This window comes from Cebus imitator, unplaced genomic scaffold (genome assembly GCF_001604975.1).
Source record: "Cebus imitator isolate Cc_AM_T3 unplaced genomic scaffold, Cebus_imitator-1.0 Scaffold520, whole genome shotgun sequence".
NCBI classification, from domain to species: Eukaryota; Metazoa; Chordata; class Mammalia; order Primates; family Cebidae; genus Cebus; species Cebus imitator.
This window is the reverse complement of record NW_016107835.1, coordinates 1,460,753-1,484,731: the sequence shown is the minus strand read 5'-3', so window position 1 is coordinate 1,484,731 and position 23,979 is coordinate 1,460,753. Positions and strand designations below refer to the sequence as shown.

The 23,979-nt window shown below is 53.5% G+C and overlaps 3 protein-coding genes across 11 annotated transcripts in view; 1 reads left to right on the top strand and 2 right to left on the bottom strand.

Moving 5' to 3' along the window:
* The window catches only part of CACNA1F (calcium voltage-gated channel subunit alpha1 F), a 27,597-nt gene extending 23,754 nt beyond the window's left edge, over positions 1 to 3,843 (bottom strand). For all 4 annotated transcript variants that reach the window (XR_005197677.1, XM_037733360.1, XM_037733361.1 and 1 more), the window contains exons 1-6: positions 3,753 to 3,843; positions 2,114 to 2,363; positions 1,690 to 1,795; positions 1,327 to 1,466; positions 945 to 1,087; positions 698 to 850 (exon numbers count right to left, since the gene is read on the bottom strand). Coding sequence is in view for 3 of the 4 variants with exons in the window: in XM_037733360.1 (XP_037589288.1) it covers positions 698 to 850; positions 945 to 1,087; positions 1,327 to 1,466; positions 1,690 to 1,795; positions 2,114 to 2,363; positions 3,753 to 3,777 (817 nt within the window). In the remaining variant the exon portion in view is untranslated. The remainder of the gene's footprint in view (positions 1 to 697; positions 851 to 944; positions 1,088 to 1,326; positions 1,467 to 1,689; positions 1,796 to 2,113; positions 2,364 to 3,752) is intronic.
* A 1,317-nt stretch (positions 3,844 to 5,160) lies between these two features.
* On the top strand, positions 5,161 to 20,360 carry CCDC22 (coiled-coil domain containing 22). The gene is made up of 17 exons (XM_017514222.1): positions 5,161 to 5,374; positions 6,731 to 6,908; positions 11,067 to 11,199; positions 11,947 to 12,053; positions 12,179 to 12,245; positions 12,341 to 12,519; positions 16,383 to 16,577; positions 17,134 to 17,196; positions 17,288 to 17,407; positions 18,021 to 18,140; positions 18,236 to 18,352; positions 18,462 to 18,563; positions 18,646 to 18,753; positions 18,998 to 19,093; positions 19,339 to 19,398; positions 19,473 to 19,547; positions 19,982 to 20,360. The coding sequence occupies exons 1-17, from the start codon at positions 5,325 to 5,327 to the stop codon at positions 20,093 to 20,095; spliced, it is 1,884 nt and encodes a 627-aa protein (XP_017369711.1). The 5' UTR covers positions 5,161 to 5,324; the 3' UTR covers positions 20,096 to 20,360.
* Positions 20,361 to 20,440: 80 nt separating this feature from the next.
* FOXP3 (forkhead box P3) overlaps positions 20,441 to 23,979 on the bottom strand; it is a 15,971-nt gene continuing 12,432 nt past the window's right edge. For all 6 annotated transcript variants that reach the window (XM_037733363.1, XM_037733365.1, XM_037733367.1 and 3 more), the window contains 4 exons: positions 23,786 to 23,936; positions 23,001 to 23,077; positions 21,522 to 21,623; positions 20,441 to 21,340 (listed from right to left, as the gene is read on the bottom strand). In XM_037733363.1, the coding sequence (XP_037589291.1) occupies positions 21,191 to 21,340; positions 21,522 to 21,623; positions 23,001 to 23,077; positions 23,786 to 23,936 (480 nt within the window). In that variant the 3' untranslated portion in view covers positions 20,441 to 21,190. The remainder of the gene's footprint in view (positions 21,341 to 21,521; positions 21,624 to 23,000; positions 23,078 to 23,785; positions 23,937 to 23,979) is intronic.

Genomic DNA, 23,979 nt, shown 5'->3' with positions numbered 1-23,979 from the left:
TCTCACTCTGTCGCCCAGGCTGGAGTGCAGTGGCCCTATCCGATCTCAGCCCACTGCAATCTCCGCCTCCCAGGCTCAAGCGATTCTCATACCTCAGCCTCCCGAGTAGCTGGGATTACAGACGTGCACAACCACACCCGGCTCATTTTTTGTATTTTTAGTAGAGACGGGGTTTCACTGTGTTGGCCAGGCTGGTCTCCAACTCCTGACCTCAAGTGATCCATCCACCTCGGCCTCCCAAAGTGCTGGGATTACAGGCATGCTCCACGGTGCCAAGTCGAGGATAAAGGTTTTTAAAATTGTTTTTAATTAATTAATTAACTTATTTTTAGAGACTGGATCTCACTATTTTGCACAGGCTGGTCGCGAAATCCTAGGCTCAAGTGATCCTCCCGCCTCGGCCTCCCGAAATCGGGAATACAGGCGGGAGCTACTGAGCCAGGTGTTGTCTTAGTGCGGGACAGGACCTTAGCCTGTGGGTGCAGTCTTGTGATGGGGCGGCGCTATTAGCGAGGTGGGGTTGTAGTCTGATTTAGGGCAGAGTCTTGAATATATGGGTGGGGCTTGGTTATCTGGGGTGGAACCTGAGCCTGGGGGCGGAATCTTGTGAATTTCAGTGGGTTTCCATGAGTGCAGCCTTCAATCTGGGAACCAGAGGAGGGGGCGTGTTCTGCCTAGGAGGGGCGGGCCGACTAACCTGATCCCAGGAAGTAGCATGTCTTGTGCATTCGTCCAAGGAAAAGCTCGAGCCCAATGATGGCATAAATGATGATGACGAAGAGCACGAGGAGTGCAATGTGCAGCAGCGGCACCAGCGCCTTCATGATGGAGTTGAGCACTATGTGCAGGCCTGCGGGGAGGGAGGGGTAGGCAGAAATAAGGACGGGGTCAGCTCAATCCCACCCCCACCCTCCACCTCTGATTTCGGGGGATAAGCCACTCACTCGGGACCCCAGACACCAGCCTCAGTGGCCGCAGCACCCGAAATGCCCTCAATGCCTTCACATCGAAGCCTCCCGGCTTCCCCCCGGTATGCGGGGCGTCGCCTGGCCGTCCGGGACCCTGCTCCAGCAGCACGCTAAACAGCCTGATGGGGGAGCACCGGGCAGGGAGGCGGAGGTTAAACTTTAGGATTCCCCCCTCCAACCTACCCTTCTCAGAAATGCGCAAGTCCCTGTAACTAGAAATAGAAATGGGTTTTAATCATATTCCTGATTCTGGCTGCCGAATGGGGAAGGTCTGAAAGGGTCACTTTCCTGAGCCCAGAATTCGGCGGGCCTGAGGGTAGGAAGGCGGCTAGGGTGGGGTGCCCCCGCAGACGCGCACCCTACCACGACGATGATGAAGTCGAGTAGGTTCCAGCCATTGCGAATGTAGGCGCTGGGGTGGAGCACCAGCCCGTAGGCCACGATCTTGAGAACAGTCTCCACAGTGAAAATCACCAGGAATACATACTCCACCTGCTCCTGGGGGGAGGGGGTGTGGGGGGGAAGGGGGCGGGGCGGGAAGTCGGGGAGTTATTTGAGGGCAGGGTTTGACGGGGGCGTGGGGAGCATAGTCGGGACCGACGATGGGGCTGAGATGGGCCAGGTCAACCGGGTCAGAGAAGGGGCGGGGTCTGGCTGGAAGGAGTGAGCTCTACTGGGGCTCTATCTGGCTGGGAACCGGCTAGGGCGGGGCAGGCCTTACTAGGTTGTGGTTGGCAGTGTTGGAGTCGTCCTCAGGGAAGGGGATGTAAACTCCCAGGGCCACGCAGTTGGCAAAGATGGTCAGCAGGATGAGGATGTCGAAGGGCCTCAGGTGGACACAGTCAAGGACCCTGGCAGAGTGGCATGGGAACTCCCACACTCCCTTGGGGACCCCCCCCCACCCAGTGCTGACCGTTGACTCCCAAGGTGACAGGTCCTGACATTCTTGACCCCTGCCCTGATCAAGGCCTTGACTTTGACTCCCCTGGAAACCTTAACTATCCCCAACTCTTGCTGTGATTCACTCCTTGACTCTTGAACCCCGGTGACCTCCACCCTCCTCCATTCCAGCCCTGACCCAATTTTTGATTCCTGGTACCCTGATGACCCTTACCCCTGGGCCCCACCCCTGCTTTCCAGGATGCTTCCACTCCACGATGCTGATGCAGGACCGCCGCAGGGGATTGGCCAGGGTGAGGCAGAAGAGTGCCCGGGGTGACCGCTGGGCACTGGCCACTGCCACGGTCTTGTGCTTGCTGTGCTGGTTTCTTCGCTTAGGGGTCCCTAGGCCCGATGCCCCACTGCTTTCGCCTTCCACAGCTGGGGGCCCGGGGCACAGTCCCCATTCAGGACCAGGGCCTGCCCCATTGGCTGGACTGGGCTCTGGGGTGGTGTCTGTATGGAAAAACTGAGTCAGGGAGGGACAGGGTATTGGGGCAATTGTGGCTGCTTCGTATCTGATCCTGTCCCTTTGTTTGAAGGAAGGAGAGAAGGGCGTGGAAAATCAGGGAGAGCTGGGAGTAGCTGGGTTAAGCACTGGAAAGTAAGAGTTGGTGTTCCAATTAAGATTGGGGCTAGAGTGAGCCTTTATAGGGGAGCGAAGGTAAGATTACATTTCCAAGTGAAGTAGGATTGGTGTTTGAGTTTGGGGTAGGGTTTAAATTGCCATGGGGTGGGCCAATTTAAGGTTAAATTTGAGTGATGGGGGAATGGGTTTAAATATAAGTAGGAGTGGAGCTTTGACTTAGGGTTAGGACTGGGTATTTGAATGAATTGGAATTAGAATTAGGATACAGGTTAGGGTCAAAGTTGAGTTTTGAGTGGGACTTGAATTTTGCATTGGGGTTTTCAGCTAAGGCCATTCCCAGATCCCATGGCCTTATTTTAGCCTCAGAGGGGCAGTAGACTGGCCTGGTTAAGATTCCCAGCTTTGGAGGAAACAAGGTGCATGAGTTTAAATCCTGACTCTACCACTTGGTACCTCTGTGTTGCCTTGGGCAAAGCCTCAGTTTCCTTATCTGTATAATAGGGATGATAGTAAGAGTGCCTACAATATAGGGGTGTTGTGAGGATTAAATGATTTCAGAATGAAAAGAATCCCTGGCATATAGTATTATTCCCATTTAGCAGATGAGAAAATTGAGACGAAAAGGCTAACTGACTTGATGAAGTGGCTGAATGGGGAGTCACACCAGGCAGGCTAACTCTAGAGCCCTCATGGCTTACTAGCACCATCAAGTATGTGTTCTCTCTCTCTCTCTCTCTCTCTCTCTCTCTCTCTATCTCTATCTCTCTCTCTCTCCCCCCTAAAAAGCTCTGTGCACTTTCTGAAAGTCAGAGACTGCACTCACTAACAGTATTGACATCCAAGTGTTGAGGTTGAGGTTAGGTGACTTTAGGTCTGTATCTAGGGTGGGGTTTGGACTCAAACAGGTTTTTGCCTTCTGCATGGTAGAATTTCTGTTAGGTTTCAAGTGGGCGTTCAGATAGGGGTGAGAGCAAGGACTGAGGTTGGGCTTTCTTTGGGAACTAAGGCTGTGGATGAGGCTGAGAGGCCATGGGGGAGGGGTGGTGTCTCGGTCAGGCTGAGCGTTAGGACTCTGGTGGCAGAGAGGCTGTTTGGGGCTGGCTGGGATGGGGAATAGAGTGACGTGGTTGTGGTCCCCTAGGGGCTCTCTAGGGGTGGGGTCTGGGTGGGCAGTAATGGGTGGGTCAGAGGGGCTGAGGGTGGAGCACAGCCCAGGCTTGCTCCAAGGGTCAGCAGGGGTGGAAGGATTCTCTCACCTTTCCCGCCTTCAGATTCCGACATCTTCCTTTCGAGATTGAAGGGACATCTGCACACAACCCCCCTCACTTCCCCCAGCTTTGGAGGGATTAAGGCCACAGGGCGGGGCGATAACACTGTCGTATGGGAGGGTGGGGGGGAGCAAATGGGACATTTGTGGGCCAGAGTCTGACAACAGATGAAATGTTTACCAAATATATACCTGCAGCAAACAGTCAAGCTAAAATAAGAAAATGATGTCATTTTCCAATAGTATATGGAATTCAAAGTATGTAGGAAAAACCTAATATATGTGCAATATCTCTATGGAAAGAAGATCATATTATCGATTATTATTGTTGTTGTTGTTTTTAGAGACAGGGTCTTGCTCTCACGCAGGCTGGTGTGCAGTGGCACGATCATAGCTCACAGCAGTGTTGAATTCTTGGGCTCAAGTGATTCTCCACCCTCAGCCTCTTGAGTAGCTGGGACTATAGGCATACACCACCAGGCCCAACTAATATTTTTTTTTTAAGAGATGGTGTCTTGCTCTATTTCCCATGCCAGTCTCAAACTCCTGGCCTCAAGTGATCTTCCCTCCTGGGCCTCCAAAACTGCTGGGATTACAGGTACACGTCAATAAATGGTTACATAGATTTTCTTTTTTTTTCTTTTTCTTTTTTTGAGACGGAAGTCTCGCTCTGTTGCCCAAGCTGGAGTGCAATGGCGCGATCTTGGCTCACTGCCACCTTTGCCTCCTCAGTTCAAGTGATTCTCCTGCCTCAGCCTCCCGAGTATCTGAGACTACAGGCATGTGCCACCATACCTGGCTAATTTTTGTACTTTTAGTAGAGACGGGGTTTCACCATGTTGGCCAGGCTAGTCTTGAACTCCTGACCTCAGGTGATCTGCCCGAGTCGGCCTCTCAAAGTGCTGGGATTACAAGTGTGAGCCACTGCACCCAGCTGGTTACATAGATATTTGCTGTATATTCTTTAGAGTGTACAAATGTGTATCATATTAAAGCATTTTTGAATGCATGAATACTGGTAACTATAACTTACATAGTGCTTATCTTATGGGTCAGGCACATAGTACAACGTGCTTTATATAAATTAATTCTGTTTTAATCCTAAAAGCAGGTGCTGTCAATAGTCCCATTTTACAGATGAGGAGACTGAGACACAAGGAAATAGTCACTTTGTGCTAAAATTCTGACCTTAATGGGTACGCTTTATAGCCTAGAAGATTAACGCCGCCTTAAACGAATGACTCAAGAAGACCCTCTCTGTCCAGCCCCTCCACTCCCCACCACACTGGTTGTTCCTTTTTCCCTTGGAAGAGTCCGCTTGACTGCAGGTCGAAGAACTACAACTCCCAGCAGCTGTTGCAAGCTCAACCTCCGTGCACACTCATACCAGGCCTCACATCCGGCAAGCGCCGTACTTGCTCACAGAACTACACTTCCCAGCTGTCCCCATAAAGCCCGTGACACTCTGGGACCGCGATCGCAGAGCAGGGTTTCTACAGCTGCTCCCCACTTTCTCGGACCCGGTCCTGGACCCAGCCCCCAACACCGACACGGCTCCACCATGGAGGAGGCCGACCGAATCCTCATCCATTCCCTGCGCCAGGCCGGCACGTAAGAACAGAGCCCCCGCCCACCCCCGAAGCCCACATCCGGGACTCCAAAGCCCAGGACCCAGTTTCCCGGGAACCTTAAAACCCTGGACCCTGATATATTCAGGGCTCCAACTCCAGGACCTTAAGACCCCCACCCCCTTACACACGCACACACGCCCACACCGTCCTCCCGGACACCGACATCAGGGGCCTCCGAAATCCTTTGACTATGATATTTGGTGCACCCAAAACTCTGGGACCCAGACACCTTGAGATGTTACAATCTCGAAACCTCAAGACCCAGGACCCTGTAATCTGGGGATCTTGACATCAACACCCTGAGACCCTGTTATTCGGAGACCCTAAGACACCTGTGCCCTGAGGACTAGGGAGCGTAAAACCCCAGGACCCTCGCACTCGGGGACTCCAAAAATCCCTGGACCTTCAAACTCCAGTTCCCCAAACACCTGGGGCTTAAAAAAATCCAGGATTATTCCCCTGCTACCCAACCCAACCCCGCCCAAGACGGAGTCTCACTCTGTCGCCTGGGCTGGAGTGCAGTGGCGCGATCTCTGCTCACTGCAACCTCCGCCTCCCGGGTTCAAGCGTTCTCCTGCCTCAGCCTCTCGAGTAGCTGAGATTACAGGTGCAGTCACCACGCCCGGCTAATTTTTGTATTTTTAGTAGATACGGGGTTTCACCATGCTAGTCAGACTGTCTCCTACTCCTGACATCAAATGATCTGCCCTTCTCGGCCTCCCAAAGTACTAGGATTACAAGCATGAGCCACCGCACCCAGCCAAAAAAACCCTCAGGATTCTAAAATCTGACGACATCAGCATTTGGTCATCCTGACCCATGAGGACTCGTCCGTTCAGGGGCCCTAAAATCCCAGTATGCCAACATCTAGGGAGTCTTATTTTTGTATTGCTTGAAACTAGGTTGTCTTGATATTCAGGGATCTTGATACCCAGGGTCCCTGACATTTGGAACTTCTGAAAACGGCAGCCTCATAAAATATAGTCTTCTGAAAATTCTAGCAGCTCAATATCTATGTAACGTGCTATCTGGGAACTGAGAAACCCAGTGCCACCTGGACTCTTTCACTTCCCAGACCCCCAAATTTTGATATTTTTCTAAACTCAGTTATCTTTCATTCATCATTCTCCTACTCCAAGGTCTTAGGACCTGAGGATTTCCCTAGTTCCTGGCTTTCCAAATGGAAGTCACAGTCACCAACATCCAGGATCTGTTAAACTGCAGGCATCATCCCTGCCCCTACCTTGGTACTAGTGTTTCCAAAAGGCTGCAGGGCTCAGCCTGACCCTTGTTTCCTGACTAATTCCCCGATCAAGCCTGTCTCCTTCTTCTTCAGGGCAGTTCCTCCAGATGTGCAGACCTTGCGCGCCTTCACCACTGAGCTTGTTGTAGAGGCTGTGGTCCGTTGCCTGCGTGTGATCAACCCTGCCGTGGGCTCTGGCCTCAGCCCCCTGCTGCCTCTTGCCATGTCTGCCCGCTTCCGTCTGGCCATGAGCCTGGCTCAGGCCTGCATGGTGAGTGGCCCTCCTCCCAATGCACACATCCTCTTCCTTCCTCTTTTACAAAGTAACCAAGCTCCTTTGCAACATTTGCCTTTCCTCTGCTACTTTTCCTGCAGCTGAGCTTTCATTAGTGGTTGAGGTCAAACTGCCTGAGTAGTTTAGATCCTAGCCCCACCACTTTGTAACTGTGTGACCGTAATCCTTCTGGGTCCCAGTTTTCCTGTCCATGAAATGGAGATAAATGTGGGACTGTTATGAGGTGTAAATGAGTTTATACAGTTTGCTTATACAGTTTGCACCTGGGCTGCTCCTGGCCTCTATGTTTTAAGCTTAGCTGCAAAATACCACCTCCACCCCATAGTATCCATTTCCCAGTTCCAGAAAACACCCTGTCTGGGTCCCATACTCACTCCTAATCACTGTGTGCTCTGATTGGCCCAGTCTGGATGACATGGTCATTCCTTTTCTTTTTTTTTTTTTTTGAGATGAAGTCTTGCTCTGTCACCCAGGCTGGAGTGCAGTGGAGAGATCTCGGCTCCCTGCAACCTCCGCCTCCTCAGTTCAAGTGATTCTCCTGCCTTTGCCTCCCAAGTAGCTGGGACTACAGGTGCGAGCCACCATGCCTGGTTAATTTTTGTATTTTTAGTAGAGATGGGGTTTCACTGTGTTGGCCAGGTTGGTCTCGAACTCCTGACCTTGTGATCCACCTGCCTCAGCTTCACAATATGGTGGGATTGCAGGTGTGAGCCACCACACTGGGCCAACATTGTCATTCCTATAGGACGCTGTGATTAGCTGCTCCTGCAGGATCCTATGGAGTTGGGACAAGGATGGTTACCCAAAGGAAGGCATGCTGGTTACCTAAAAGACTATCTCTGCTTATTACCTCTGGGGCAACCACACATCCTGCGTCTCCTGAGAGCAATTCCAACTTTGTCTCTATGAGAGAATAAATAAAATACCTTTCTTTTTAAAAATATTTTACTTAAAATTTTTTTTTTACTTTTTATAGAGGTAAGGGTCTTGCTCTATTGCCCAGGCTGGTCTTGAACTCCTGGCCTCAAGAGATCCTCCTACCTTAGCCCCACCAGTAGCTAGGACTATAGGCACGTGCCACCCTGCCAGAGAATCTTTAAATTTTTTGTAGACATGGGGTCTCGCTTTTGTAGAGATGTTGCCCAGGCTGGTCTCAAGCTCCTGGCCTCAAGCAGTCTTCCCACCTTGACCTCCTGAGTAGTTGGGACTACAGATATGCATCACTGTACCTGATAAAGAGCCATTCTGATGAAGCACTTACTCATCCCCAGTATAGAGCTGAGTCCAGTTCCTGTAATCAAGAGCTCCAAGTAATGCCCCTCCTCCTGGCTCATTCGCTCTGTGACTTTGGGCCAGTCTCTTAGTCTCTTGGAGGCTGTTTCCACATGTGTAAAAAGGGTGTAAGAATTGTAACTACCATATAGGGTTGCTGTGAGGATTAAACATGAGTTAATATGTGAAAAGCTGGTTATAATAAGCTTTGCATAAATGGGATTACTATTAACGGATGGGTCTGATCTGGAACCTGTGGCTACATAGTGAATGGGAACACTTTGAAATGACCCAGGAAGTATATGGTGGTGGAGGGACCATAGAGTAACTACCGTGAAAACTTTCATTTAGATGTAGGGGACTGGGTGGGTAGAGTTGTTAAATTTGAGCCTTGCTTGTGTGGTCTTTTAGCAACAGGCGTCAGAGCTCCATCCATCCCCTTGCTCTCAGGTTCATCCAGCTCTCAGGAGTTGTCACATTCTTCTCTCTGGGGCTCTTGGTGGCCTTATAAGGCAGGCAGTCTGTCCTGTGGCCCAGGACTGTATTCTTGAGGTCAGCACTTAATAAGGGGCAAGTTCTGTCTTCTGTTTGGGAGGAGAGTACACAGTGGGAGGTGTTGAGGTGGGGGCTCAGGCTTCCCACAGTTCTCTGTTCCTCTCTCAGAGCTATCTCTCTTGGATTTTGTTTACCTGCTTTTGCTTACACTGATTTTAGTGGGGGTTAGTGATTATGGCTTTTCCAGTGGCCAAGAGGTACATGTGGGCTGGCCACGTTGGCTCTTGCATGTAATCCCACCATTTTGGGAGGCTTAGGTGGGAGGATCAGCTGAGCCCAGGAGCTTGAGATCAGCCTGGGCAACATAGTGAGACTCCCCCATCTCTACCAAAAATTAGCTGGGCATGGTGGCACACACCTGTGATCTCAGCTACATGGGAGGCTGGGATAGGAGCATTGCTTGAGCCTGGAAGATCCAGGCTGCAGTGGGCTGTGACTGCACCACTGCACTCTAGCCTGAGAGACAGAGTGAAACCCCAACTCCAATAAATAAATAAAAGGCCGGGCACAGTGGCTCACGTCTATAATCCCAGCACTTTGGGACGGGGATCGGATCACCAGAGGTCGGGAGTTTGAGACCAGCCTGGCCAACATGGTGAAACACCATCTCTACTAAAAATACAAAAATTAGCTGGGCATGGTGGTGCATGCCTGTAATCCCAGTTACTCAGGAGGCTGAGGCAGGAGAGTCACTTGAAACCAGGAGGTGGAGGTTGCAGTGAGCAGATCGTGCCACTGCACTCCAGCCTGGGCAACAGAGCAAGACTCCATCTCAAACAAATAAACAAAAACAAACAGAAACTGGTACATGTGGCTGTTTGGCCCCCAGCAGCCTTGGCAAAAGGAGGCTCTCTTAACCCAGCTGTGTGCTGTCCCTGTAGCCCTCCTCAACTCAGCACTGCCATGTGGTGGCGTCTTCCTCTTAATATGCCCTTGTCCTGGCAACAGTTTCTGTACCTTAGCCACTTCCATATTTTGGCAACTTCCCCACTCCTGGAATGAGTGTATCAGCCACAGCTCTTTGATTGCAGATGTTGGGAAAAATCCAAAGTAAAGTAGCTTAAAAGCCAGTGTTTTTCATACTTGTTTGACCTTGAGCCTCCAAAATAAAAATATCTTGCATTGTGACCCAGTATACTCCTAAGTATAGAATAGTTATGGCTTCTAAGTGTACCCTGTGCCAGGCCCTGTGGTAAGTAACATGGTGTTAACTCATTTAATTCTCAGGACAACCTTCTGCTGTGTGTACTGTTGGTATCCGCTCTTTCAGGTGAAGAAAGTGAAGCACAGAGAGGTTAAGTGATCTGCCTGAGGTCACATAGTTCGTAAGAGGCAAAGCTTGGGTTTGAATCCAGGAAGTGTGCTTTCAGAGTCTATGCAGCTCCAAAGCAGTGGCAACTCTGGAAGAAAAAGGCTTTCTTAGGCCGGGCGTGGTGATTCCCACCTGTAATCCCAGCACTTTGGGAGGCTGAGGTGGGAGGATTGCTTGAGGCCAGGAGTTTGAGGCCAGCCTGGCCAACATGGCGAAACCTTGTCTGTACTAAAAATACAAAAATTAGCCAGGTGTGGTGGTGTGCACCTGTAATCCCAGCTACTTGGGAGGCTGAGTGGAAGGATTACTTGAGCCCAGGAGGCAGAGGTTCCAGTGAGCCAAGATCATGCCACTGCACTGCACTCCAGCCTGAGCAACAGAGCAAGACCCCATCTCAAAAAAAAAGAAGGAAAGAAAGAACGAAGGAAAGAAAGAAAGAAAAATAAAGAAAGAAAGGAAAAGAAAAGGAAAGAAAGAAAGAGAAAGAGGCTTTCTTTCTCTCCTGGCCTGTTTCCCCAGTACCCATCCAGAACCCTCGTGAGTCCTTTTGTTCTGAGCTATTGTGATTCTGGTCTTTTTTGCCTGTTTATTTTTAGGCACTCTTTCTATAATAGGTAGATTTGCTCTTTACCTATGATATGGGCTCCAAATATTTTTTTCCAACTTGTCATTAACTTTTGACTTTGCTTATTATATTTTTCTTTAAATATTTTCTTTCTTTTCATGTATTCAAAAATACCCATCTTTTCTTTTATGGCCTCCGGATTTTGAGTCATAGAAAGGCCAGAGCTTTAATCTTATTTCCTGTTCTCTGTATCATTGACTGTCATCACTCTGTGGCTCCCTGGAGGGCCTGGAGGCCTTGGGGAACTGGGGGAGGTTGGGAGGGTGGTGGTTAGTGAGAGACTGGGAGCGTTTGCAGCCTAGGCCCAAGTCTCCCAGGGCAGGAGGACCCTGTCTGCTGGCTGATGGCTCCCCACCCCCCCCACCCTCAGGACCTTGGCTATCCCTTGGAGCTTGGCTATCAGAACTTCCTTTACCCCAGTGAGCCTGACCTCCGAGACCTGCTTCTCTTCTTGGCTGAGCGGCTGCCCACCGATGCCTCTGAGGATGCAGACCAGCCTGCAGGTACTGGGTGTCTGGGGTGCGGGCAGGGGAGGGGGGCAGTGAGGGGAGAGGAGGGCCTTCCGGGGTGCTGTAGGGGCTGAGAGAGGTAGAGGTGGTGAAAAGGTTGGTGGGTAGGGGTGGCAGTATGTGTCTTTAGGAGAGCTAGGCGGGAGGATTATGTGTCAGAGAGGGGCTACAGGGCAGCGGGCAGGGGGCTGAGGTTGAGCTGACCCCGGGTGGTACATTGGTGCTTGGAGGGGCCTCCTTGACTCAACCCCAGCGCCCTCCCTCTCTCTCATTCTGCTCTAACCAATTGGGCCTCCTGGGTGCTGCTCAAACACACCCTAGCACACTCCCACCTCCATGCCTTTGTATCGTGGGTTACCCTTCCCTTAGGTACCCTCATGGCTCACTCCCTTACCTCTTTGAGGTTAGCCTCCTCTCCACAGCCCCCTCCTGATCCCCGACTGGCTGCAGTCTGGATGGTACTCAGGATCCTATTCGTGATCTCTCTCCTCTGCTAGCTTGCCGGCTCCCTGAGGGCAGGGGCCTTTATCCAGTTTGTTCCACGATGTAGCCCTAGTGTCTAGAACAGCGACCTGTACATAGTAGGTGCTCAGTGTTTGTTGAATGACTGAACGTAAGAGCGCAAGCTGGATAAATGTGTATCTCTGGATGGGGGTCAGGAGTGGAGGCTGGTCTCCTAGGGAACGCCCTTTTGGATTTGCAGCATTGTCACCTGATTCACTTCCTCCCCAACCCCCATAGGTGACTCAGCTATTCTCCTCCGGGCTATTGGGAGCCAAATTCGGGACCAGCTGGCGCTGCCTTGGGTCCCGCCCCTCCTTCGCACTCCCAAGCTGCAGCACCTCCAGGTGGGACCCCCGACTCCAGTGGATCTTCTCTTGTCCCCATCTGGGTACTCAGGGTTTTGACTCCCTCCCCCTGGCGACCCTCATCCCACTTCACCCTGGAGGTTCTGAGCCTGCTCTCCCACCAGGGCTCGACCTTCCAGAAGCCTTTCCATGCCAGCAGGCTGGTTGTGCCCGAATTGAGTTCCAGAGGCGGTGAGCATGAGGCTGTGGAGGGGTGAGGAGGAAGGTGGGGGAGACCCTCATAGCGTTGCCATGCAGCAGAGCCAGCTGACTCTTCCTGCTTCCAGAGCCACGGGAGTTCCAGGCGAGTCCCCTGCTGCTTCCAGCCCCTACCCAGGTGCTCCAGCCTGTTGGAAGGGTGGCCTCGCTCCTCGAACACCATACCCTGCAGCTCTGCCAGCAGGCGGGCCGGGACCGGCCAGGGGATGAGGACTGGGTCCGCCGGGCATCCCGCCTCCCACCCCAGGTACAGCCGGATGCCTGGCTCCCTGCTGTTCGGGCTGCTGCTTAATGACATTCCCGCTGGTCCTCTGCCCCTCTCCTTTTCCACTTGGCCCCTCCCTTCCGTTGTTTTCCCTCTGTGTGCACTTACCCAGCTCCCCACCTGAAAGAACACTGGAGTCAGAAAAATGGAGAACCTGGGACAAGTCAGTATCCCTCCTCAGAACCTTGGTTTCCTGTGCTAAAAATCAGGTAGTAATACTGCTCTTCTCTCAGGGCAGTAGTTAGACTGGATACTGTGCATGGGATTCCTGGCAACAGGAGCAATCCGGATTTGCTACCTGGCTCCTTTTTCTGTTTCCAAATTTTTAAATTTTAATTTATTATTATTATTTATTTATTTATTTTTGGAGGAGGAGTCTCTCTCTGTCACCCAGGCTGGAGTGCAGTGGCGTGATCTCGGCTCACTGCAACCTCCATCTCCCAGGTTCAAGCGATTCTCCTACCACAGCCTTCCCAGTAGCTGGGATTACAGGCATCCGCCGTCATACCCGGCTAATTTTTGTAGTTTTAGTCGAGACAGGTTTTGCTGCGTTGGTCAAGCTGCTCTTGAACTCCTGACCTTAGATGATCCACCTGCCTTGGCCTCCCAAAGTGCTGGGATTACAGGCGTGAGCCACCACGCCCGGCTTAATTTTTATTTTTAGAGATGGTATCTCACTCTGCCTCTAAGACTGGAGTACAGTGGCATGATCATAGCTCATTGCAGCCTCAAACTCATGGGCTCAAGTCATCTTCCCATCTCAGCTTCCTGAGTAGCTGAGACTACAGGCACATGCCACTAACTTTTTAATCTTTTGTAGAGATAGGTTCTTGCTATGTTGTCTAGGCTGGTCTCAAACTCCTGGCCTAAAGTGATCCTCCTGCCTCAGCCTCCAAAAGCGCTGGGACTGCCGGCGTGAGCCATCATGCCTGGCCTTTTCTTCTTGTTACTATGCCTTTCTTCCTCTCTTTGAGCCTCTTACTCTTTCTCTGCTTCTGCACTTGTCACTGATGTTCCTTTTTCCTGTTTCTAGGTTTTTGCACAATCTCTGCCTGTCCCCATCATTCTAGATCTATGTTTTTGCTGCTCCTCTTTCTTGCCTCTCTCTCTGTCTCCTCATTTCTGTACTGAATTTCTCTTTCTCTCTGTCTACTTCTCTATTTGTTCCCCCTTCTCCTCTGTCCACTTCTTTATCTGTCCCCTCTTATTCTGTGTGCACCTGTGTATCTGTGTCCCCTTCTGCTCTGTCCACCTCTGTATCTGTCCCCTCTTCCTTGCCGTCCACCTATATATCTGTCACTCCTCTGCCTCTGTTTATTTCATCTCTCTCCTCTTTCTCTCTGTCCACCTCTGTATCTGTGGCCCCTTCCCCCTCACCTCTGTATTTGTCCCTCCTCCCCTTCTGTCCACCTCTTTATCTGCCCCCTCTTCTTCTCTGTTTTTTTTTTTTTTNGAGATGAAGTCTCGCTCTGTCATCTAGTTGGAGTGCAGTGGTGTGATCTCGGCTCACTGTAACCTCTGCTTTCTGGGTTCAAGCAATTATCTTGCCTCAGCCTCCCAAGTAGCTGGGACTACAGGTACACACTGCCACACCTAACTAATTTTTTGTATTTTTTTTAGTGGGGATGGGGTTTCACTGTGTTGCTGAGGCTGGTTGTGAACGCCTGAGCTGAGGTAATCTGCCCACTTCGGCCTCCCAAAGTGTTGGGATTACAGGCGTGAGCCACTGTGCCTGGCCCTCTCTCTCTCTCTCTCTCTCTCTCTCTCTCTCTCTCTTTTGAGACAGGGTCTTGCTCTGTCACCCAGGCTGGAATACAGTGGCATGATCAGGGCTCAAGGCAGCCTCAACTTCCCAGGCTCAAGCAGTCTTCTCACCTCAGGCACCTAAGTAGTTGGCATTACAGGCGCGCACCACCACATTCGGCTAATTTTTATATTTTCTGTAGAGATGGGGTTTTGCCATGTTGGCCAGGCTGGTCTCAAACTCCTGACCTGAAGCCATCCGCTTGCCTTGGCCTCCCAAAGTGCTGTGATTACAGGCATGAGCCACTGCGCCCAGCCCCCTCTTCTTCTGTATCCACCTGTTTGTCCCCTCTTCTTCTCTATCAATTTCTGTGTCTATCCCCTCTTCCCCTCTGTCCACTTCTTTATCTGTCCCCTCTTCCTTTCTGTCCACCTCTGCATCTTTCCCCTCCTTCTTTCTACCTCTCTGTCACCCCTCTCCCTCTGTCCATTTCTTTATCTGTTCCCTTTTCCTCTCTGTCCACTTCTCTTTCTGCCTCCCTCCGTTCTGCCCTCTTATTTCTGTCCCCTCTTCCTCTGTGTCCACCCGAGTATCAGTCCCCCTCCCCTTCTGTCCACCTTTATATCTGTCCCCTCTTCCTCTCTGTCCACCTCTGTATTTGGCCCCCCTCCCCTTCTGTCTGCCTCTTTATTTGCCCCTTCTTCCTCTGTGTCCACATCTCTGTCTGGCCCCTTTCTCTGTCTTCACCTCTGTGTTTTTCTTTCTTTCTTTCTTTTTTTTTTTTTTTTTTGAGACTAAGTCTCACTCTGTTACCAGGCTGGAGTGCAGTGGCATGTTCTTGGCTCACTGCAACCTCAGCCTCCTGGGTTCAAGTGATTCTCCTGCCTCAGCCTCCCAAGTAGCTAGGACTACAGGTGCCCGCTGCCATGCCTGGCTAATTTTTGTATTTTTAGTCAAGACGGGGTTTCACCATGTTGGCCAGGATGATCTCGATCTCTTGACCTCATGATCCGTCCACCTCAGCCTCCCAAAGTATTAGGATTACAGGCGTGAGCCACTGTGCCTGTCTGTCTGTCTCTGTTTTTATAATCTATAGTAATTTTCACACATAAATGTGGAGAGAATATTCTAATGAATCCTATGTACCATTTTGCCAACTTTTTTTCACCTATTCTCTCCCAACTTTTTCTTTGTTGCTGTATTATTTTAAAGCAAATCCCAGATATCATGTGATTTGAACTTTAAATACTTAGGACTACATCTCTTCACTCATAAGGACTTTCAGTTTTCAAGGTAACCACTGGGCCATTTTCATGACTAATGAAGTTAACAATGATATTTTTTTTTTTTTTTTTTGAGACAGAGTCTTGCTCTGTTGCCCAGGCTGCAGTGCAGTGGCATGGTATCGGCTCACTGCAACCTCCACTTCCCGGGTTCAAGCCGTTCTCTTGCCTCAGCCTCCCAAGTAGCTGGGATTATAGGTGCACACCACCATGCCTGGCTAATTTTTGTAATTTTAGTAGAGTTAGGGTTTCACTGTGTTGGCCAGGCTGGTCTAAACTCCTGACCTCAGATGATCTGCCTACCTTGGCCTCCCAAAGTGCTGGGATTATAGGCATGAGCCCACTGTGCCTGGCCAACAATAATATCTTAATACCATCCGACACTGAGTTCATAATCAGATTTTTCCAGTTATCTTGAAACTCTCTGTTCTTGTCCCTCTCTTGCCTCTCTCTCTCTGCCTCCTTTTGTGCCTGGCACCTTGGATTCCCTGTCTCTGCCCTGTCCCCTGATATCCTGTCTATGCTTCTCTTGGATTTGGGGGCTCTCGGCTCACTCTCCTCTCTTCCCACATCCTTCTCCAGCATGGGAGCTAGTGGGTGGAGGGAAGTATGTCTGTGAGCAAGAGGAGACCCCTGTCCTCGGGGAGATCCCAGGCCGGTGGGGCAGGAGAATAGGGCAGGGCCTGCTTTAGTGGGAGGGCTGGAGAGTGGGGGTGACTTGTCTGTAGCCTTTTGTCAGGGGGCCCTTGGAGGAGGCAGGGCCTTGGAGGCTAGGCAGGCCCCTACACCCTCCTGCTTCCCCTGCCTTCTCTCCCCAGGAGGACACACGGGCTCAGCGGCAGCGGCTGCAGAAGCAACTGACTGAGCATCTGCGCCAAAGCTGGGGCCCGCTTGGGGTCCCCACACAAGCCCGAGACTTGGGAGAGCTGCTGCAGGCCTGGGGTGCTGGGGCCAAGACTGGTGCTCCTAAGGGGTCCCGCTTCACACACTCTGAGAAATTCACCTTCCATCTGGTGGGTGTACCTGTGGACATGGGATGTGCTGATGGGCGTGGCAGGCTTGGAGGGTGGCTTTTTGTATAAGCACCACCCCTTTATCCACACGGGGTCCTGTGTTCCCACTGGACAGGCCCTCACCCCACTGGGGGGTGGGTACCCAGAGGGGTCCCCTAGCTTCGCAGGGACTTGACTGGAGACAATGTGGATAGGTGGGAACCATGCAAGGGTATGAGGGTGTTCTTAGGGCAATATCCCCTTTCCCTAGGCAGTTTCCTCTGAGCATATCTTCTCTCCTAAGATGTCCACTTTGAGGGGCCCCCATCCTTCTCATGGGCATTTGAGGCTTGAGATATGGGGCAGGTAGGTAGGAGCTGTATCTGGGTCAGGGAGCTTTTTCCACAAGCAAGCACTCCGGCCTGGGGTTGCAGGTGGTGCCTTTACCCTCAGAGTCACAGGCTGCCATCAGTGGTTGAGTGGGCATGCAGCACCAGGGGCAGTTCTCAGGGGAGGCTGAGGCTGGTTGAGGAAGGGCCTTCCCTGACAGCCAGGATGCCCCTTGTCACTCCCTCAGGAGCCCCAGGCCCAGGCCACTCAGGTGTCAGATGTGCCGGCCACCTCCCGGCGGCCTGAACAGGTGAGCAGAGCGGGGTAGAGGGGTGGTATCTCAGCCCCTTGCTTGTCTGCTGAGCCTGATACCCCAACCCTGACTGGCCTGGGCCTCCCAGAACATGTGGGCAGCTCAGGAACAGGAGCTTGAGTCCCTTCGGGAGCAGCTGGAAGGAGTGAACTGCAGTATTGAGGAGGTTGAGGCCAACATGAAGACCCTGGGCATCAGCTTTGTGCAGGTGAGGGGCGGGGCAGGGGCTGCGCTTTGGGGTAGGTCAGAAGGATGGCCTCGGGGTGTGAGGGACTAGGTGGGGCAAGAGGTGCTCTGTAGAGGTCTGCGAATGGCAGAAGGGTTCCTGGGAGCTGTTGGGGATCTGTGGGGCTCTTGAGGGTGGCTGTGAGAATCAGGCCAGGGTGAGGGTCTGTGAGCATCTGTGGGGCACTGTGGGCCTGCACGGGCAGGGGATTGGGGGGTCCTCAGAGGGTCTGTGGGCATCTGTGGAGCACTGTGGGCCTACATGGGCAGGGGATTGGGGGGTCCTCGGAGGGTCTGTGGGCATCTGTGGGGCACTGGGCCTGCATGGGCAGGGGATTAGGGGATCCTTGGAGGGTCTGTGGGTATCTGTGGAGCACTGTGGGCCTGCATGGGCAGAGGATTGGGGGGTCCTCGGAGGGTCTGTGGGGATCTGTGGGGCACCACAGGTCTGCAAGAACAGGAGATTTGGGGGGGTCCTTGGGGTCCTTGGCACCAGCATGGAGCTGTTAGAGAGGCCTGCGGGGGTCACAGGGGTGTATAGTCATCTGTGGAGCTCCATGGGGGCTGCGGCGTGTGACCGGGTATCTGTGGGCCAGGCAGAGTCTGAGTGCCGGCAGAGTGAGCTCAGCACAGTGGAGCGTGAGCAGGCCCTGCGCCTGAAGAGCCGCGCAGTGGAGCTGCTGCCCGATGGGGCCGCCAACCTTGCCAAGCTGCAGGTGGGTTTGGGGCTGTGGCTGGGCAGGGAGGGGTAGGGTGGGGTGGGGCGGGTTGGAGGGCCCAGCCTGTGTGACACATACCCACCCTCCACCAGCTTGTGGTGGAGAGTAGCGCCCAGCGGGTCATCCACTTGGCGGGTCAGTGGGAGAAGCACCGGGTCCCACTCCTCGCTGAGTACCGCCACCTCCGAAAGCTGCAGGATTGCAGAGAGGTAAGCAGTGGGGCCCTGGGCTGTGGGTGGGCCAGGGCAGGCTGTGTCCCTCTGTAGGTGGCCATCCCTGTGCTCTGCACACTGTTTTCTGCCTGTGGGCTTCTGGCAGCTGGAATCTTCTCGACGGCTGGCAGAGATCCAAGAACTGCACCAGAGTGTCCGGGCGGCTGCTGAAGAGGCCCGCAGGAAGGAAGAGGTCTATAAGCAGCTGGTACGGCCTGTGTGAGGGACCTGGGTGGCTTAGGAGGGTGAGGGGTGGGTCCTGGGGGAGTGCCTGCTATGTCCCTACCTAGGTGTCAGAGCTGGAGACTCTGCCCAGAGATGTGTCCCGGCTGGCCTACACCCAGCGCATCTTAGAGATTGTGGGCAACATCCGGAAGCAGAAGGAAGAGATCACCAAGGTACACTGCCAGGGCCATGGAGGGTGGGTCGTGTGGGCTGTCAGGCATAGTGTGGCGGCACGGGGACCTCACACCCCCAGGTAGACAGAGCTGTCCAGCCACACCCTGACACAGAACAGTCACACGCAATCCATCCCAGTCACCCCTGATGATGACACAGTCCCTGTCTGCTGCACATGAGCACCCTCTACTGCCAGCCACCCTGCCCCAGGCAGGGGCTCATGGCTACCATGGTGTCTGCCAGATCTTGTCTGACACAAAGGAGCTTCAGAAGGAAATCAACTCCCTCTCTGGGAAGCTGGACCGGACGTTTGCAGTGACTGATGAGCTCGTGTTCAAGGTGTGGGGCAGGCTGGGTGGGGGTGAGTGGGGTGAGGCTGGGCTGCTGCCTGTGCATCTGCTCATGGGCTGGCTGGGGTCCAGACCTGGGCCCCGTGCGAGGCTGGAGGTGCATTGATGCCCAGGGCTGGCTTTGTTCCATGGAGGATGAAGCTAGTGGGGCTGTGGGAGAGGGTGGCCTTCTTGGGGCATAGAGATGGTCGGGGGCAGCCCACTGATATCTTCGAGGTCCCTGTGTCTGGTCAGGATGCTAAGAAGGATGATGCTGTTCGGAAGGCCTATAAGTATCTAGCTGCCCTGCACGAGGTGAGGGAAGTGTGCCTGGGGCGGGGCCACTGGGGGTGGGTGGGGCTGGGTGCAAGCCTTTTTCCTGTCCCCAGAACTGCAGCCAGCTCATCCAGACCATCGAGGACACGGGCACCATCATGCGGGAGGTTCGAGACCTCGAGGAGCAGGTGAGGCCTGGGAGCAGGATAGGGAGCCAAGGCAGACCAGGGAACAGTTCCTCAGGTTATGCTGAGAGAGGCCGTGAAGCCAGACACAGCCTATGGTCAGAAGCCCAGCCCTGCCCCCTAGTGCCTGTGCCTGTGACCTAGGACAGGCAAGTGGCCTACTGTGAGCCCCAGCTTCTACCCCAAGGGCCCTCCTGCCTGCTTCCCAGGGCCATGAACAGAGGCTTCAGCTTGAAGACGTAGGGGGAATCCTGCCAGGTGGTGAAGGATGCTTTGGGTGGAGGGAACACCACGTGAGAAGGCCTGGGCATGGGATAGAGCAGGCTATGGTTGGAGGCGGTGGGAGGGGCCCAGAGCAGGCTATGATGGGGGCTGGCGAGCAGGAGCTGGGAAAGGGGCTGTGTGTGCTGAAAGGGCATGTATTCACGTTGCCTCAGATCGAGACAGAACTGGGCAAGAAGACCCTCAGCAACCTGGAGAAGATCCGGGAGGACTACCGAGCCCTCCGCCAGGAGAACGCTGGCCTCCTGGGCCGGGTCCGGGAGGCCTGAGGAGCCGCCAGCAGAGGTCTCTCCCCAGCCTCAGGCAGGGATTTGGGGTGCTGGAGGCAGTGGCCAAGCACTTGCCCTCGCTACTCCCTCTGCTGCCCAGTTCCTTCTGCTGCCGCCTTGGACCCAGACCCCTGCCCACTGACCACAACCCTTATCTGGGGTGATAGTCCAGCATGTGAGGAGCTCAGCTGCAGTTTATTGGGGAGGGTACTGTGGGTTGGGGGCCTTGGATCCCAAATAAATGAGGAGTTCCTCTGCAGTCTAAGCTGAGGCATGGATCAGGGCTCAGGGCATGGGAGTGAGGTGAGTGGCAGGGGAGACAGGGTATTTTTGGCAAGTCAGTGTGTGTGGCTATGTGTGTCTACATGGGACTCAACAGACCCACTGGGGGGCTGTGTGTGTGCACATGTGTGAGATATGCAGGTGAGTTCTAACAGGCCATGTGTGTGACCGAGCATGTGTTGGGAGCTGCATGAGACCTTGTATGAGCAATTATGTGTCTGTGTGGCTTTGTGGGACCTGAGATCCTGAGGGTGCTGAGGCTGCTTCTGTGTAGGCCTCTGGGCACACCCTCGTGTGACAGTGCCCCTGTGGGACCTGAGGCTGGCTGTGGGTGTGTGCCTTGGGGTATGTGGGTTGTCAGGGCCATGCTTGTGTGTGATTGTGTGATGACGCAGCTTTGAGGTTGTTCGAGTGTACTGAGGCAGACTCTCTGTGTTTTGGGATTTGTGTTGAGTGAGGGACAGGATTGTGATATTTTGTGTGTCTGTGTGACTTTTCCAGCCCTGAAGTCATCTGTGCGAGCAGCTGAGGCAGGCTGTTTGGCTGTAGGGCTCGACTGGGGGGGGTATCTGGGGTAGAGGTGGGGACTGGGGCTGAGACTGGGGCCCCCCGACCAGCCTTGGGGCAAAGGATATGATGGGGGAGGGGTGGCTGCCAATGGGGGAACAGGGGCCCTTGCAGGCAAGATGGTGGAAACCTCACTTCTCTTGGTCCCTGTGGGCACATCCAGGGCCTGTCATCCCTGTCCCCACCACCTCTGCCTCCCACCAGTTTGGCCCCTGTTTGTCCATCCTCCTTTCCTTGATCCTGAGGTCAGGGGCCAGGTGTAGGGTTAGAACACCTGCTGGGCCTCTGGCTCCGTTTCTTGCGGAACTCCAGCTCATCCACGGTCCACACAGCCCCCTTCTCGCTCTCCACTCGCACGAAGCACTTGTGCAAGCTCAGGTTGTGGCGAATGGCGTTCTGTGGAAGGCCAGGGACAGGGAGTGGGTGGGCGTCAACCTCTGAGGCCAGCAGCCGCCAACCACAACCCACCTCCCGATCCTCCCCAATGTGCCTATCAGCCCAGCCCCAGGCCTGTTCACTTCGAGCTGTGGTGGCACTTGAGGCCATCCCAGTCACCACCACCTCCAGAGGAGCTCACCTTCCAGGTGGCAGGATGGTTTCTGAAGAAGGCGAACATGCGTGTGAACCAGTGGTAGATCTCATTGAGTGTCCGCTGCTTCTCTGGAGCCTCCAGGATGGCCTGAAAGTTGGGGGGTGGGGTAAGGGGCATGTTCCCCAAAGTTGGGGTTTAGAGGGGCTGTGACCTACCCTGAGCCATCTGACATGGGGGTGGAATTGTGGGGGCAGGTGATCAGGGACAGGACTAGATGTGGAGTGAAGCACGGAGTCAAAGATGGTGTTAGAAAAGGGGTAAAGTGTGGGGCCGGGCAGGGTTCAATGTAGGGTGTGGGTATGGTTGTCTGGGATTAGGTAAGGGATCGGGGCTGAGATTGGGAGTGGGTCTTGTTCAGGGCTCGGGCTGGAGTGAGGTGAAAGGTCTGGGATGGAGTTGGAGCTGGGGTTCTCCATGAGGGTGACATTTCAGGGTTGGGGAAGGTGAAGGATCAGGAGTGGGGTCAAGGATTTGGAAGGGGTAAAGGGCCAGGCAGACTTAAAGGTCAGGGAAGAGGTGGGTTAAGAGTCAGGCTGGGAGTGGACTCAGGTGGGTCTAGGGGTGAAGGATGGGATGACATGGCTTTAGGTCAGGAGCCAGAGATGGGTCGAATTATCGAGTATCTTACATGTCAGGGACATGGTTAGGTGGTTAGGCTTGGGGCAAGGATGAGGTTAGTTGTGGGGTTTGGTGTGGAGTGAGGCTGAGGGTCAGATAATTTGATCAGTTTGGATTCAGGAATGGGATTACAGAGTTAGCGATGATGATTGCAGTAAGGTCATGAGCCAGGATGGGGCTAGGTTAGGGCTTCAGTTCAGAGACAGTTGGGGAATGTCTGGTATCATGTAGGGGTTATGTTCAGGTTTGGGGTTAGGTGTGGGGCTAGGATGAAGGTTCTGAGAAGGCATTGGGGAGGCTGAGATGAAGGAGTTGGGATGGGGTGATGAAGTTAAGGGTCAAATGGGTGTTATAAGGAAGGGTTGGGGATGGGGCCCAGCCGGGGGTGTATTGACATACTGGGGTACATTGGGACCAGGGAAGGAGATGGGGTTGGGTTGGCATAAAGGCAGGGGAAGGAGTTAGAGTAAGAGCTAGGGCATGTCCACGGCAAAGTGCAGAGATGGTATTAGTTTTGGGCTATTTTATAGGTCCAGGAGAGGGTTAGGTATGGGGCTGAGGTGGATATCTGGAAAGGGGTAGGTTTAGGGTCAGAATTTGGCATGCTCTGGCCTGGATGGTGGTTTAGGTTTGGATTCGAGGACAGGATCCTCTGTGAACCACTGTTTAGGGTGAAGCCAGGATGAGGGGTCACATTTGAGGCATGGCTTGGGGCTCCTTTGGGCTGGGGCTTGGAAATGGAGAAGCCCACTCCGAGGGCACTCAGAGAGACACAGGAGTTCGGGAGGCAGGTCCCCCACCCCGTCTTTCTCTTCCTCCTCCTTGGGGCTGAGCTGCTTTGCTTACCCAGCGGATGAGCGTGGCGTAGGTGAAAGGGGGCCGCATGTTGTGGAACTTGAAGTAGTCCATGTTGTGGAGGAACTCTGGCAGAGGGTGGGGATGAATCAGGCCCCATGTAGGACCTCCTAGCTAGCTCCCTCTTCCCTCCCCCCTACAAGGTGAGTCTACAGGCCTGAGATCCCACCATCAACACCCGTGTCCATGGGCACAGGTACTGTCTGCTGAGCACCTGACATAAGTTGTATAATTTATTCTTTGTACCACTTCTGCCAAAATAGTTCTCCCCAAGGTTGAAAAGAAGCGGAGTAACTTGCACACTAAAGGGATGCAAGAGGTTAAATGGCAGAGCGGGGATGCCAGTCAAGGTCTCTGATCCCTGCTAAGCCCACAGGCCAGGCCTGGTGGAGAGCAGTGGATTGGTGAGCTTGGGTGAATCCATCCCAGTTTTCCTTAGTCAGGGGAGGAAAGAGGTGTCCCTGTAATTCCTTAGCAGGGCCCTCCCTTCTGATGACTGAATGGAGTAGCTGGAGTTCAGAGTGGGTGAGGCATGACCCCAATCCTCAACGGAGACAGGGCTATGGCAGGATACTTGAGACTCTATAGGGGGCTTTTAGGTCACGGACATCCTGAGAGGAAGCTTTTGTGAGCGGATGCATTTTCCCAAAGGCTGAGTGGTGGTAGCTGTGGTGGTGGTGGTGGGAAGGGGCAGTATGGAGCTCCTTTGCACCCTCCTCCCAGAGCCGGTCAGGATTAGGAGCTTGGGGGCACCGTGTAGTGCAAGGACTTCTTACCTGGGAATGTGCTGTTTCCATGGCTGCCCCACAGGTGCCTCCGCACAGCAAACAGGCTGTCGGGAGCCTCCCGGGAGCCAGACCAGGCTGGGACCATGCCGCCTTGGCTGCCAGCAGCTACAATGCAGCAGGAGGCCTTGTCAGATGACGCCTGAGAAGGGAAGAGGCTGGTGACCCAGAGACTTAAACTTCCC

Coding starts and splice junctions, on each gene's coding strand:
- CCDC22 (XM_017514222.1), top strand. CDS start 5,325: ATGGAGGAGGCCGACCGAATCCTCATCCATTCCCTGCGCCAGGCCGGC. Junction 18,564..18,645: donor AAGAGGTCTATAAGCAGCTG/GTACGGCCTGTG, acceptor GTCCCTACCTAG/GTGTCAGAGCTGGAGACTCT. Junction 19,548..19,981: donor TTCGAGACCTCGAGGAGCAG/GTGAGGCCTGGG, acceptor ACGTTGCCTCAG/ATCGAGACAGAACTGGGCAA.